General features: G+C 38.1%; 1 protein-coding gene across 1 annotated transcript; it reads right to left on the minus strand.

The window, feature by feature from the left end:
* Nucleotides 1–830: 830 nt before the first annotated feature.
* On the minus strand, nucleotides 831–15,426 carry LOC116733435 (NLR family CARD domain-containing protein 3-like). Its single transcript, XM_032584290.1, has 10 exons — nucleotides 15,294–15,426; nucleotides 13,710–13,806; nucleotides 13,537–13,629; nucleotides 12,792–12,864; nucleotides 10,730–10,955; nucleotides 7,431–9,219; nucleotides 7,177–7,350; nucleotides 4,040–4,213; nucleotides 3,168–3,214; nucleotides 831–3,066 (listed from the first exon to the last, which is right to left on the minus strand). The coding sequence occupies exons 2-10, from the start codon at nucleotides 13,778–13,780 to the stop codon at nucleotides 2,522–2,524; spliced, it is 3,192 nt and encodes a 1,063-aa protein (XP_032440181.1). The 5' UTR covers nucleotides 13,781–13,806; nucleotides 15,294–15,426; the 3' UTR covers nucleotides 831–2,521.
* Between the last annotated feature and the right edge of the window lie 728 nt (nucleotides 15,427–16,154).

Consider the following 16,154-nt stretch of genomic DNA (forward strand, 5'->3'; position numbering starts at 1 on the left):
TGGCCAGTAATTTATGGCATATATCTAGAATTGGAGCCGCCAAACAACTTAATAGTAAACCTGATTCAATTTGATACAATTCAAAAATACCTGATTGGTCCTGTTGTGTTTTGTTCTTCAGTACTCATATTCACAATTAACCACACATCCTATTGTCAGATAACTGTATTCTCTTTATTGCTAACTCACAAGTCCAACTTTTTCAGAAAAGTGCTGCCAACAACTCATTCTGACCCCCGTCCCGCCCACCACCGCAGAACAACATGCACAAAAATAAAACTAAACAGAAAGTGAAAGTAACAGGATACAGAACCTGCAGGTGTGCACTTCAAAGCAAATTAGACGGCACAAACACGACACAAAAAACTCCAAGACATGTTAATATGAGAATATATTCTAACAGATCCCAAAGGGAAATTAAATGCAAATCATTAATTCAAGATTCTTCAAAAATGTATTGTATATGTTGATGATTGTGGGCAGAAAAGATCTTGTGTAGCAGTCTGTTACAGTGAGTTTGAATCTGAAATGTGTTCAAGTTGCTAGTATTGAAATGCTGCCCTCTGGTGGATATATAGTATCCCTCAAGTTTTAACAGCGATACAACCTGCATTGAAGAATATGAATGCTGCCCTGCTGAAGCACATCTTTTAGTGCTGTCCCTAGACAACCTAATGGAGTTACAACTCCTCATTGACTACTGTTATTTATTTAAGAGATAAACAGGTGTCTTCTATGGGTTATTTAACCCCCTTCTCATGCTGCCCTGGTCAAGTGCCACATCAACAATTACTACAGCAGACAAAGATCACTACATTAAATCCAAGAAACAATTTTTTAAATGATTTCATTTATTCAGGGAAAAAGTAAACACCAACCTGACCTGAAAAGGTAAATACCATACAGACTTGAAGCCAAATTAAAAACTTGACATTTCCAACTGTTAGGATGTGTTGGTGTGTTGAGCCAAATGCAGCAGGCAGGAGATGAAGGTGAGGTTCAAAAGTTAATGAAAAAATACAAATGCAAACTTACAAAATGCAAAGTCCAAGAAACAAAAAATAAATCCAAAACAGAAACAAAAAGAGAACAGAAGGGATCCATGGAGGAGGGAATGAGATGAGATGACATGGTGAACCAGCGAGTTGTAACTGGAGAATAAGGAGCTTAAATATTGGGAGGTTGATAGTGGGAACAATGGACCAGGGCTAATAAGCTAACTGATTGCAGGTGTGAGTAGTTGGAGCCAGAACCAGGCTGAGGAGGGGGAAAGAGAAAGTGACACAGGAAAGTGGGGAGAGAATACCGGGGAACAGGAAATAATATAACATTAAGGAACAACTTGGATTAAAGAAATATGATAAACTAGAGCATCAGAAAATAACTCAGAAGCAAGAAAAATATAACTACAATCACTAGGGAGAACAGAAATGGAAAACAGGGCAAACTAAAGTAGAAAAGTCAAAGGAACATAAAAAATTACAAAAATCTACAACCTAATTCAAACACCCACAGATCCTGACACCAACCTTAACAGGGCTGGTTGTAAAATAATGTTCATAAATAATGTTGAGCAAATATAAATAAGATGTCACTCACTTTAATATCATTTATGTGTACCACTTATAACATATTAGCGAAGACGTATATTTCCAAGTATTTATTCTTCTTATTGGTTATTTGTTAATCTAATCACAAGAAAAGAAAACGATGCATAGAGTCATTACCATAACATTAGAAAATAGTGCAGTTCAAATGTGCCAAAAGTACAAGTAGATTATATTACAGAGAATCTTCAGTTACCAACAGCAACTAAGAAAATCTACTTCTTAACCAGTTTTCACAAACTTAGAGAACAAAGATGTACATCAGAAAAATGCATATCACAGAGCTTATTGACAAAGAACCGAGAGGTTTTGGGAAAAATCTTACATTCTGACTTTACTTTGGATGCACATCCAGTCTTTGATTCATTCCTTTTAATCATCTGGTAATTAAATCTTTATTCTCACATTCTAATAGTAATTATCCAGGCTTTGGTTTGATCCCCAGTGCACTCTGTGCATCTCAGCTTACCTTCCCTAGAAAGGTTGCAAGGTGTACTAAATGATGCTGCCAGGCTTCTGACAAATCCTACAGGTTTTTATACATGACTCCAATATCAATGCAGTGACATGCAGGTTTTTTTCCACAGTGTAATTTAAAATTCTTTTATTGACTTAAGTGGTTTTCACAGACAGGCACCATTGAATATCAGAAGGCCACTGCAGCCACATATTCCTGTGATCAGGACCTGCTGATGACTTTATGGTAAATTGAAGACAAAGGAAGATAGAGCCTTTAGTTCAGTGGTACCTAGACTCCAGAATTTTCCTTTGTTCGGACTTAAGATTGATGGACTATGTTGTTTCTTTTAAAAAACAGTTTTATTTAATGTGACTTTCTATTATTTTCTCCTGTTTTTAATGGATTGTTAGCTCTTGAGATGTTGTATTAGTTTTGATAAGCACTTAGGACTATTCTAAAATGAGAACCAACACACTCCTGAAAGATCCCTGACCCCAAAAGCAGGATGAAGAGATTCAGTGAATTTGGTGTTGAAGGTGTAAATGTGGATCAGTGTATCTGAAGAGACTCTGTAGAAGGATAGAGTCCCAGCAGGACAGTCCACAAACACAGCTACTCTGCCAGAGACAGAGGAGGAGGAGGAGAAGGAAGGAACAGGGATGAAAGCTTTTTTCACACTATCATGCCAAACAGTGTAACCATCATTAGAGCAGATTAGACTCCAGGACTTATCATTCAATCCAAACCAGGAATCGTCATTGACTCCTTTTCTATTGATTCCCCTGTAACTCACTGATACATAGACTTTCCCACCCCACTCCACCTCCCAGTAACTGCGACCAGTCAGACCATCAGAACACAGCAGCTGAAAGAGATCAAATCTGTCTGGATGATCAGGATACGGCTGCTCCTCTTCCACATGTGTCACCTTCCTGTTTTCATCAGAAAGTTTGAGGAATCTGTTTACAGTGTTTAGGTCGACTGTTAGTGGACAGGAATCTGAAGGACAGAACAAACACAATGCAGTTACTGATGTATAATTTTCTGAATTCATTCATGCAAAGATGAGACAATCTGCTATGAATCAAAAATGCCCTTACACTTCCTCAGACCTGCTGTCATCCATTTGTCTCCTGCAGGCTCCATGCTGTAAGAAAGGAGGCGTTTTGATGGTATTACCACTTTTCTGTTACCAAAGCCTAATATTTTACTGATACTATTAGTTCAGTTATAACAGATGCCTTTTCCTCATTCTGTTGCATAAGCTGTATATTATTTAACAAGGTTCAAATCCCAGCATTAATGATCCTAAACATACAGCAAGAAATTAAAAGGTGTAGATCAATTCATGTTTATGAATTAGATCTAATTTTTAGTCACAGCCCCGTTTACAGATTCAGATTAAACAAGAAAAACTTATTAGTTATACTGTGATGGACTGACAGCCTGTCCAGAGTGTACCTGACCTCTCGCCGCCCTGCAAGGACAAGCATGCTAGATAATGGATGGATACTAATTTTGATTGATACAACCAACAATTATGCTCCCATTTCGCAATTATGCATTGCTTTGTGTTTATTAAAGTTGAAGCTGTTAAAATAGTTTTGCACAGCTCTGTATGAATTGCTCAACATCCTTTTTTATTGGTATGGACAACTAATTATCTAACCCTAACATGATTTCCCTTTCTGCACTACAAGTCGTCTCTGACATAAACTAGCATTCATTGTCTGAGGCTGGTTGGGGCTTTTGGGTTCATCCTACACTTCAGATTTATCTAGAAAGATGAACCAACCCATCATTAATCCTACTTGCCTTTTCTCTCCAGACCTCTTTATTTGTCAAACATCCTGAACAACACCTTCTGGTTTGCTGCCATATTTCACTGTGTCAATTCTGAATCTAGCATTAAGCAATAGTGTAGCACTATGTGGCTATTAAAATATATAAATATATAAAAATATTTCCTTACCTCAGAGAGTCCAGTTTGAAGCTTGGATTCTTCAATATAGCTGCTAGACTCTTCATTCCTGCCTCTCCTGGATTATTGTAGCTGAGGTCCAGCTCCTTCAGGTGAGAGGAGTTCACAGTCAGAGCTGAAGCCAGAGCAGCACAGCCTTCCTCTGTGATCAGGCAGCCTGAAAGCCTGCAGACACAAACACATAATGTTGAAAAAAATCATCTATATTCTCAAAGTGACACACTGGTTAGAACTGTTAGAATAATTAGTTGGCCTGCTAAGAAGGTTAGAGAACCGTGTCTGTTGAGCAGCAGTCTACATGCTGGCCTGTTGGCCTGACAAATAGTAAATATTATATTTTCTGTCTCCCAGTGTTGCTACGTAAAAAGTAGAATGACAAAGTGGGGTTGCATTGGTCAAAAAATTCTGCTAATTCAAAACTACATCTTGGTATATTTCCCATTAATCTCAACAGATTCTCTCCAATTGAATGGATCTTCTTGGGATTCATTCTGGGGAGCAGGCAGATGAAGACAGACCTGGAAAAGGTTTAAACGGTCCTCAACTGGCCAACTTCATCTTCTTGTAAACAGTTGCAATGCTTCCTATGTTTGGCCAACTGTCACTTCATTATTATACAGTCAAACTGTTGTTACCCTCAACAGTCTCAAATCCACCAAAAAAATCTTCATTTGATCCCCAGAAGCAGAAAAATCTTCTGACTTGAACAACAAAAAAAACCCAAAGCTCCCATTCTTACCCAGCCTGATCCAACCAGACCAATCATAGAATTAAACACCTCAGACTCAGGAGCACAGATCGCCCTTTGGCAAATCTCCCCTGTTAACAACACATTATAACACACACTCTAGACTACTTTCTATAACACACTAGAAAGTAGTCTAGATTTCAATAATCTAGACTATTTTCTATCTCTTGATTTGAACAACTTGCAAAGTCCAAACCAACGTATATGTTTATTTGACCAGAATGCCATATTTTGTTTCCGTGTGTCATTCCCCATTATTGGTTCCAGCTGATTTCCTGATATCCCTCACATGTATTTAAGTTCACCTGTCATCTGATTATCCCTGGATCCTCTGTGTTCCTATGTAGTGATTGCTGCATGGTGGAGTTTGTTGTGCTTGGCAGTGTTCCAGAGCATCTTGGCTTTTTGACCTCATTAAAACATTTTTCTCACTTCATCCTGGGTCTGACTGCTCTTGTCCTCATCTCAACCCTCAGTACAAATACTCAGTTTCATATTGCAGAGGGTCCTGGTGGTTCTAAACTTCTTACATTACAAATGAACATAAGCACTAGGAACTTCAGTGCTTTTCAGTACATCAGTGTCACCAAAAGTGCTTTATTTTTTATAACGTTCAACAAATTTGTGATTTTACACACTTTAATCTCAAAGGGTTTAGAGATAAATCTTTTGATGTCATTCTTTAGTTTCTGCTCTGATTAGATTTTATAGACAAATTTGTTCCATTACTGGGCGTGCCGTGGTGGCGTAGGGGATAGCATAGACACCTGAAAATCAGCGGGGCCAGATAATCTGGATCCTTTTTTTCTAAAGTTGGCTGCAGAGTTTATAGCAGAGCCATTGTCTCATATTTTTAATCAAAGTCTAATCTCTAACAAAATCCCTAGTGTATGGAAATCAGCATTTGTTCTCTACGCTCCAACAACATTATTCTTCTGCATGTCCCACGCTTTCGAACTGAAAAAGGGAAGCAGGCATTCAGTGTGTTGGCCCCCACAGCGTGGAATCAGTTGCAGTCTGAACTTAAGATGTCGGAAATGATTTCAGTGGACTTATTTCGAGCAGTTCTCAAAGATAGGCAACAAGATTCTATGAAACAGTGTCATTGTTTTTAAATTGTTTTATTGTTTTATACTTGTGCATATGTATTAATTGTTTTTATCCTGTAACCAGGTTGCTATGTATTGCAAATTTTTTGCCCAGGTCCCTCTTGAAAATGAGATCTAGATCTCAACGGGGATTACCTGGTTAAATAAAGGAATATATATACATAGCGCGACCCATGTTTGGAGGCCTTGAGTCCTCGACGCGGCCGTCGTGGGTTTGACTCCCAGACCCGGCGATGTTTGCCGCATGTCTTCCCCCCCTCTCCTTCCCCTTTTCCAGTCAGCCTACTTTCATATAAGGGACACTAGAGCCCACAAAAGACCCCTTGGAGGGAAGGAAAAAAAACAACAACAAAAAAATCATGTTCAGTCTTAATTTACCTATAGCAAGTTAAGCTTAATTGATCAGTTAAATGTTAGACACATGTAACTAATCAGTGAAAACAAGGTGCACCTCAGCTGAGTCTTCAATGCCATAATAAAGATTGCAAATACTTAAGTAACTTTTCAAAATTACATTTTACATTTTTAGGAAATGTAAAAAGATGTCCAAAAAATTTTCCTTTGTCCCACTAACAAAGTACTTTGTGTAGATTAAATAAGAGAGATACCCTCAAATCAGTAACACAACAAAATCTGTACAAAATATAAACAATTTGCAAACTGCTGTTGCTGGGGGGAGCATGTCAGCAAGAATGAGAACCATGTTTCGGGGAGAAAATATATATTTTGAAACTGGTTGTTGATCATTGCTGGGACTAATATTGATATTTGATAATATAACTAACATTCGTCGATTCTGATATTGTTGACAATATATTGTACATCCCTACAACAACAAGTGAAGATTTTCACCTTGAGACCATTTTTTCATTTATACTCGTGTTACCGTGATTAATCTGAAACATGTAACATATTTTTTACAGTAGCATGGTATTATACAGGTTAAATTACAACTTTCATCTTATTTCCCTTAGTGGCAGAACAAGTAAGGAAAATTCTATGTTCATTGTTATGCTCAAAACTAATATATTTTTATGTTTTTTCCCTAGATAGTAATGGTTTGCTTGACTGACTCGCCCACTTCATATCAGCAGTGAGGCTGTTTTTGCTGCAACTGCCAAGTCAGAGAAAACTCAATACTTGGTACAGTTTTCTTTTAAAAATGTACACAAAAAATATGCTTTAGACATGTTTCTAAATATGTAAAACAAAGAATTTTACATTCTATATTTTAAATAGAATGTAACACATAGAATTTAGATGTATTTTACCTGAGGATCTTGAGTTCACAGTTGGGACTCATCAGTCCCTCACAGAGCAGCTTCACTCCTGAATCTGTCAGGTCATTGTTACTCAGGTCCAGATCTTTCAGACTAGAGGTTGTTGAGCTGATAAATGAGGACAGAGCTTCACAACTTCTCTCTGAGAGGTTACACCCACTCAGTCTGAAAAGACAAAGACAATACAAAGTAATTGTATTATTGTTATTAGGCACTTTTATAAAACTGACTACATCTGTACTTACATAGCTTTGCTGGAGGCGTTGACTATTGGCAGCAATCTATGAAGAGCTTCCTCTGAAGCACAGTATTTCTTCAGGTCAAATATCTCCAGACCTTTGTCTGATGAAAGTAGGATGAAGAGCAGAGCTGACCACTGAGCAGGAGACAGCTGGTGTGCTGAAAGACTTCCTGTACGTAGAGATTGTTGGATTTCCTCCATCAGAGACTGATCATTTAGTTCATTAAGACAGTGGAACAGATTGATGCTTTTCTCAACACCATGATGATTCAACTTCTCCTTGATGTACTGGGCTGTGTCTTTATTAATTGCTAAACTTTCTTCTGTCTGTGCCACAAAGCCTCTTAAGCGACACTTATTGGTCTCCAGTGAAAGACCAAGTAGAAAGCGGAGGAACAAGTCCAGGTGTCCATCTGGACTCTCTAGGGACATGTCCACAGCACTCTTGTACATTTCTGCCTCTGAAAATTCATGGTTTCTTGTTTCAAAGTCCTTTGATTTCATTTCTTCCTTTGCCAGCAGATTGATTTCTGATTTAATGAAGGTCAGGTGAACATGAAGAGCAGCCAGAAACTCCTGAACACTCAGGTGGACAAAGCAGAAGACTTTGTCCTGGTACAGCCCTCTCTCTTCTCTGAAGATCTGTGTGAACACTCCTGAGCACACTGATGCTGCTCTGATATCAATGCCACACTCTGTCAGGTCTGATTCATAGAAGATCAGGTTTCTTTTCATCAGCTGATCAAAAGCCAGTTTTCCCAGAGACTCGATCATCTTTCGGCTCTCAGGACTCCAGTGTGAATCTGTCTCAGCTCCTCCATCATACTTGATGACCTTCAGTTTGTTCTGCACCACCAGGAAGTGAATGTACATCTCAGTCAGGGTCTTTGGCAGTTCTTCTCCATCTTTCTTGTTCGACATGTCTTCCACAACTGTAGCAGTGATCCAGCAGAAAATTGGAATGTGGCACATGATGTGGAGGGTTCTTGATTTCTTTACATGGGAGATTACCAAGCTTGCCTGCTTCTTAGATTCAAATCTTTTGGTGAAGTACTCATCTTTCTGTGAGTCAGTGAATCCTCTGATCTCTGTCCTCATGCCAACAAACTCAGCAGGGATCTTATTAGCTGCTGCAGGTCTTGTGGTTATCCAGAGGTGAGTTTTGGGAAGCAGGTTCCCTCTGATGAGGTTTGTCAGAAGAACATCCACTGAGGTGGACTTTGTTACATCCGTCAGGATCTCATTGTTGTGAAAGTCCAGTGGAAGTCGACTCTCATCCAACCCATCAAAGATGAACACAACCTTTAACTCTTCAAATTTTAATATTCCTTTGGTTTCACTAAAAAAATGGTGAATAAGCTCCACCAAGCTGAATTGTTTTTTTAACAGATTCAGCTCTCTGAACGTGAATGGAAAGATGAACTGGATGTCTTGGTTGACTCTGTTTTCTGCCCATTCCAGAGTGAACTTCTGTGACAGGACCGTTTTCCCAATGCCAGCCACTCCTGTTGTCATCACTGTTCTGATTGGTTCATCTCTTCCAGATACAGGTTTAAATATGTCTTCATGTCTAATTGCTGTTTCTGGTTGGTCTGTTTTCCAGGTCACTGCTTCAATCTGCCTGACCTCATGTTCATTATTGACCTCTCCAGAGTCTCCCTTTGTGATGTAGAGCTCTGTGTAGATCTCATTCAGAACTGTTGGATTCCCTGACTTAGCAATTCCTTCAAACACATGCTGGAACTTCGTCTTCATGTTAGCCTTTAGTGTTTGTTGGCATGTAATGAGTGATTCTTAAAGAATACAAACAAATCAATTAAAATCCTTTTATTTACTCATTTCACATTTCATTTTGAAAACATACCTGCATATGTAGAAATTACCATAAATCTTTTCTGTTTATATGTTAAATTTTACAAGTCCTGAAATTTCTGAACTAACAAGTTAAGTCTTCCTGCCAGAGTTAGACTGCCTGACTAAAAAGAAAAAGCCACTTCCTGAATTTAACTGAGAAAATGTAAGAGCTTCCCATTGGATAGTTACTACATAGACAAATGTCCTCAGCTGGCAACAATTTATTTAACCCCAAATGATGCCAGGAGTAGCTTCTTAATACATTATTAAAAACTGGAAGGAAAAAAACAGTGTTCAGTGAAATCAAACTAAAGTGAAATCAAACTAAAGGAAAACAACAGTAGAACTCAGGTCTGTTTATAAAAGTGTAAGTAAAAACATTGCCTCAATGTGAAGGGAACGCAAAGGTTTGGTACTGAACAGTAGAGTATCCATAAGAAAGCCTTTAAACAATGAGGCTAACCAGAGAAAACAGCTTTAAATTGTAAGGCAGCATAAAGATAGGATTCTAGTGTGACATAAGGAGGCCATGATGAATCCAAATTACCCTCTTCCAGTAGGACGGGTACATCTGGGTAGGAAGGGAAGCAGATAAAGTGATACAGCCATCATGCCTAGTATTACAGCACTGCTTCTACAGGCACTGCTATAATCTGCAACTGGTCAGATCAAAGGTCAGCAACATCATGATTTCCCCTGAAGATACTGAATAACCAGGTTATTCCATCAATGGATTTTTTTTTCTGATGATACCGGGCTATTCCAAGATACCAGAGCTCAGATTGTGACCAAGTGGTTCAGAGAAGATGAGACTTCAATTTTACCACGGATTTCAGACCTGTACTCCATAGACAATTTTTGTGATATTTTGGAGAAGGTTTTGCTCAGTGGTTGGACGCTCTCATCATCAATACAAGATCTTTGTTAAAAAGTAATGCGGCAATGGATGGAAATTAATCTTGTGATGTTGTAGAAGCTTATCGAGGGGTTCCTACAAGGGAGATAAGATCTTTTTCATTGTGTGATGTTTGTTTGACTCTTTTGCTAAAACTCAACAAAGCTGAAAAGGCATATGGGAGAAGGAGGCATCACACAACATCAACGCCATATGCCTCAATGAACTAGAAGGTCACACAGCAGCCAACCGGCATGTAAAACAATGGTATACATAAAGGACAGAGACTCCAATTTGCATAAGTCTTAAGAATTGGATGTTATTTGGCCTAGATATGATTTATACCTACATGCTAAAGATCCCTCCATGAGAACCAAACTAAGTCTAAGGTGGGCAGGAGCGCCGCCAGGAATCTTGGGCCCCCTGTCAGTCAGGGCCCCTTGGAAATGTCATAACTTTCCCCCCCTATTCGACGCCCCTGAAGGTGGGGAATAAATTTAAATATAAATTGACTTATCAATCTTCTAGCATATTAATAAGAGAAATCATCTTACTGAGTTGAAGACAGTTAGCCAGCTCCCCCTGGTTCATCCTTCTTAGGAAGCGCTGTACCATCTTCTCAAAGTCTTCTCTGTTCCTCTTCATTTGCTCTTTATCTTCATCCTCTAAAACATCATCATCCTCATTCCCCTCTAGACCTTCTGGGTTATTTGAACCCAGAACCACTTCGATCTTTTTCAGCTCATTCTCCACGAAAGTGAAAATGTTCTTTTTAAGCTCCTACAATAGAAAAAAGACAACTTAGACTGAGATCATTATAAGGAGGGATGTAACATATTTTCCAGTCATCAGTCACAAGTTTAAATCTGTATGAATCGTAGAGTAAAAGGACGACAACCAGCAGGGAAACAAATAACTTTCTGTTCAAAGGGGGTGAAGCTAATGTGACGTCACCAGTTGATCATGTGATTGAGATCAGCGATCTGTTATGACACACATAAAGTCTTATGCAATTGTGGTGTATATGTAAGTTATTCCACCCTGATGTTTTATGGCAAATGATCAGATTTTCAGTCTCAGTCTCGCCCACATGCTTTGATGCAACAAAAAGCTTTTGATAACTTTTGATCTTCAGTTCTTAAAGGCTGTTCTGAGTGATTCTGAAGTCTTTATGTGAAATTCTGTAGGATGAGTTTGATGAGATAAGATAATACTTTATTGATCCCATAGGGCAGCGTTTCCCAATTCCTCAGGCCTCCCTGCCCTGCATGTTTTAGGTGTTTCCCTTCTGCTACACACCTGGATTGAATATATGGGTGATCAACAGGTTTCTGCAGCACTTGATGGTCATGCAATCATTTGAATCAGCTGCTCTGGAATAGAGGCACATCTAAAACATGCAGAGCAGGGGGGCCTGAGGACCGGAATTGGGAAACGCTGCCCTAGGGGAAGGGCATTTTGTTTGTCCCAGCATAGCACACAATAAAAGTTAAAATAAATGAAGTAATAAGAATAAACACACAACAATAATAAATAACAATGAGCAGTGATAGTCTTAAGGACACACACATATCACTCAGTATATTACTAATATATATTCAACATCTAAAACACACAGCTCTAGAGACTAGGTATGTATTATAAAGTTTGATCGTCTCAAGCAGAAAGGACTTGCTGTAGCTTTCTTTAGCACATCTGGGTTGCAGTAACACTGAATAACATCTGGCAGAGGTGACCAATCATGAACATTAAATCGGCTACATGTTTAAGACTACTAAGAGAAGTTTGGAAATGCATCTTTACATTTACAGATCTATAGATCTGTCTATGGAAATGTATCTACCAAGATAAGATAAATAATAATACATAAAATTAGGCTCAATAATACTCTTCTGGAAAATTTAATAATTCTCTCCTCTGACTCTGGTTCTGGCTTTGTTGTTGCCTCTATTCTCTGTTAGCGTCAGTCGCTGCCTCTGCTGTGTTATGGTTTCAGCCTGATTTAGTAATTTCTTCTGGATCCCATTTGGTATTAATTTGGGTCGCTTTCATTGTAAGCCTGCTATTCGCAGTGTGTGCACTGCAGATCGCTGTATTAGTTGACTTACTGTTGCTGGTGAAATCTTGCTGAATGAATCTCACCTCAGGATAAAATAATTGTTCCCCTCTTCATGTCCAGACCAATTGCAGGCTGAACAGCCACACATAAACATGCTTTAACCACATAAACATGCTTTAACAACACCTGAGCAAAAATAAAAACTCCTTGAGCTTAGCAATCAGACCGCAGCTGTTGGGCTCCGTTCTCCTCCAGTCACGTTACGCAAACTTTGCGTTTTTTTCAAGGAGGGTTTTTTGGTTGATTTAATACTTTAAAACATTTGCTAACTAATTAGAGACCAAATACAGCAACCAGATGTAAAGTTTGACCTCAGAAAATATTGTTCTACCATTTAGACCATAGTTGAGGTGATTCAAACTGCATTGATAGGTGCTACTGGATAAACAACAGCACCTAGCAATGCAGTCACAAACTGACAATTCACTACTTTACTATTTGGAGCAAAGAGGATCACTGTGAATACAACAGACAGAAAGCATTAGATATGTACAGACCAGAAATATGGAGTGCAGCTCTGCTGGATGCTGTTGGGCAGACTGACCACTAGGGAGTTCTGAGATCTTCACTCTGGGAATCAAATAAATTTTTCTCACATTACAGCTCTCCATGCAAAAAATTAAAAAGTCAACAAATGTTATGTGTAGATCTGGACAAGAAATAAAACTAGAAGATTTCTGAAGAAATTTACATGGGGCCTGTCAAAGTGTGCCTGTTATATACTGTATGTATAACAGCTTATTGTTTAAACACCTCCTACAAAATATATATGTTTTTTTGTTGTTGTTTTTTTTTATCAAATTTGTTTTTACAAAATTAAATTTGATAAAGACTGAGTTTTTCTGAAAAAGTCACAGTAAATGCTACTTCACATGTGTAAATAGAAATGTGTGTTTTTTTGTCCAACTTCAAAACTCATCAAATGTTTCAATATCAGACAAACATGAATCATGATTTTGTTTATTAGGGTAAAAACTGCCAGTCAAACCAACTTTAACGTACAGTATGTATGAATATAATCCACAAATAACTAAATTATGAATTAACTGTGATTAACAGCATTTTCTGGTTCTGTTTTACTAATCTCACTGACTGACCTGTTGAATTATTAAATCACTAGAGCAGAACAAGATCCAGTCTGACAAAAATACTATAAAATAAAATTATTTTCCAATAGCAAACATTTTGTCATAGTGCTGTGTATGTTGGGATTTTTTGACAGATTAATTAGATATAGCTCACCTCTTTGAACTCTGGTTTGATTTAAAATCCACATGTTCCACCTTGGACATGGTGTCACAGAGCTCTGGATCCAGTTCATCTTCAGATTGTTTCCTATAAATAAAGTTGTTTAAGTTACATGGACGCCTTGAGCGAACAGAGTGAAAACACAAAACAGTAAAAGGTCACCTCACCTCTTGGCTTTGCTTTGATTCTCGGTTTCACACAGAGTTTCTCCTTCTTTCTGCTCCTCACGCTGATCCATGATGCCGCGCTCCAATTCACATCAATCTGCACACAATGTTTATATTAAAGGCAAAACAAATTACTCACCTGCACTTAAGCTCCACTGATATTATTTGCAATACCAGCCAACAAAGAAGCAGAAAGAGAAAAGCAGGAGCTAATCTGATTTTTTGTACCAAATATTTAAAAGAAACGTCATGCCCTTTCTTGATTTTGAAACATGAAAGAAATTTTCTTCAAACTATCAATAATTATGAATAATAACTTATTATTAAGAACATTTGCAAGTTGTTTGAGTGAAAATAAGAAGTCCAGACATCACCTGATTATCAGGAATTACTGGTCAAACAACATTCACTGTGCCAAGTACTGTTCTGAGAATGCAAGTCTAATGTGGGGTTAAAACAGATGGAGTCACTTCCACAGTGCTGTGTACAAACACAAAATAAGTCAAACAACTTCTCTCCAAAGCATATGAATTCACTAACACAGCTTACTGTTTTAATATGAAGCCAAAAATAAATAAATAAAATATGAAAAATAATGTTAAAACTCTGCTAAATCCAATTTTGGCAACTTATGTCAATGGGAACAAAACTGTTTTTTTACTGCTTAGTTTTAAATTTGGGAACCATTTATCTGGGAGAAACCTGAAGGTGAGTCTAGTTTCTGTTTACACTGATTTTTGGGAGGCAGACCTTTATGAAAGGTGGGTCAAATTCCCTGTTCCACCTATGGTTTTCATACATTTTTAAGCCTCGAAATACTCAATTCTGTGAGGATTTGAGTTTTTCAGTGTGTTTATTTTAGGTTCCTGTGTCTTTTTGAGTTTGTTGTTTTCCTGTCTACCCTTTGATTGTTCCCAAGTGTGTCTTGTTCCCTGATTACCCTCTATGTATTTAATCCCACCTGTGTTCCTTGTTCCTTATTGGGTCTTTGTCTACCTGTCTAGTTGTTGAGTCAAGTCTGTCGTTTTGTCTGCTGTCAGTTATTCTTTTGTTCCAGTTGCTACCAGTTGTGAGATAAGTTGTGGATTATTAAATCATCATTCTCACTCTGCAACCTGGGTTCATCGCATTATCCTCACCACCTCACACCGTAAACCATAACAAATTCATTTGGGAAAAGAATGAGAAACATTCCAAAAAAAACTATAGGTTTTCACAGTGCTTTCACTACCAAGCCTCATTATCCTATTACAGAAGGCTGGAATAAAATTATTTCTAACACTTTTATAATGAAGAAAAAAATTATATAATTATGTTACAAATAAGACTACAGAGAATTGAACAAACCTGGAAGTGATGGAAACTATAATTCAGGTTATTTGCTCTCTAAGTGAACCAACTGGTTTTTTCTCACTTTTAGCGACTCGCCATCTATGCGATTGTTTTTGTTCTATGTAGAGCAAAATCAGGACTGACTTTAATTCCCTGCTTGGCTTAAACTTGACGTACACAATACAAATAAATTTAATTACAAAAATAAACCTGTAAAAGATAAGTTAAACACCAAAGATGCCATTGTCTTACCTTATCTTAACTGCGTCACAACGAAATGAAATATGAAACTTAAACACTTGGTTGGTTAAGGAATGCTGCAGCGCCGGGGCTGCTGTCAGCAGTTAATCCTCACCTGTGAAGGCGGAGTTTTACTTTAGTACTGTTCTTCGTTTCTATCTGGGCTGCACCTGCAAGATGAAAGATTAATCTTCCATTCCTCTTAACTCAACGGATCAACTGGTGTCACAAGTTCTGTGTCTATCTGGTAGGACAGACAGTCCAGCAACAGAACATGAGTGCAGATTCAGGGAAGAGAGAAATAAAATTCCAATTAAATATATTAATGTTAGCGGTTGTAATATGACAAAATATGGATTAAATATGTTTTACCGGAGGTCGCTAAGGACCAGATGATGCATTTCTTATCAAACTAAAGGATCTCGTTTTTCTCTCAGGTGGTGATTGACGGAGCCAATAAATCTGGTTCCTGCTTTGCGTCCCCGCCGTCAGGACTGGGACGGAGAGTTGTATGAGAACGGCTCTTTCTACATTCATCTTTAAAGAAAATTCATTACAGGTAGTTCAACAGCAGCTTCCCACCTCGTCAGTGGGCAGGGCCGGTCCAAGCCTATTTGGGGCCCTATGCAGCTTTTCTGGGGGGCCTCCATACCAACATGTCAACACCAGATGATTTATCATTCCTGATCTACTCGATGTGTAACGTACCTGCTATCATTAGCATCATTGGTCATTAGCATAGCAGTGCTATTATGACTATTGATTTTTACCTTAGAGGAGTAACAAATAAAAATAATAATTTGGATTTTAAAATGCAACGCGTGCCATTTTATTTTAACTATTTGAAAGTAACATCAGCTGATAAATACTAAA

This window comes from Xiphophorus hellerii, chromosome 14, assembly GCF_003331165.1.
Source record: "Xiphophorus hellerii strain 12219 chromosome 14, Xiphophorus_hellerii-4.1, whole genome shotgun sequence".
NCBI lineage: Eukaryota > Metazoa > Chordata > Actinopteri > Cyprinodontiformes > Poeciliidae > Xiphophorus > Xiphophorus hellerii.

Excerpts from the sequence above, each read along its gene's own strand:
- LOC116733435 (XM_032584290.1), bottom strand. The coding sequence starts at position 13,780 with ATGGATCAGCGTGAGGAGCAGAAAGAAGGAGAAACTCTGTGTGAAACC. Across the intron at positions 4,214-7,176 it reads TGTGAACTCAAGATCCTCAG|GCTTTCAGGCTGCCTGATCA; the intron begins GTAAAATACATC and ends TTGTGTCTGCAG. Across the intron at positions 3,215-4,039 it reads TTCAAACTGGACTCTCTGAG|CATGGAGCCTGCAGGAGACA; the intron begins GTAAGGAAATAT and ends CCTTTCTTACAG.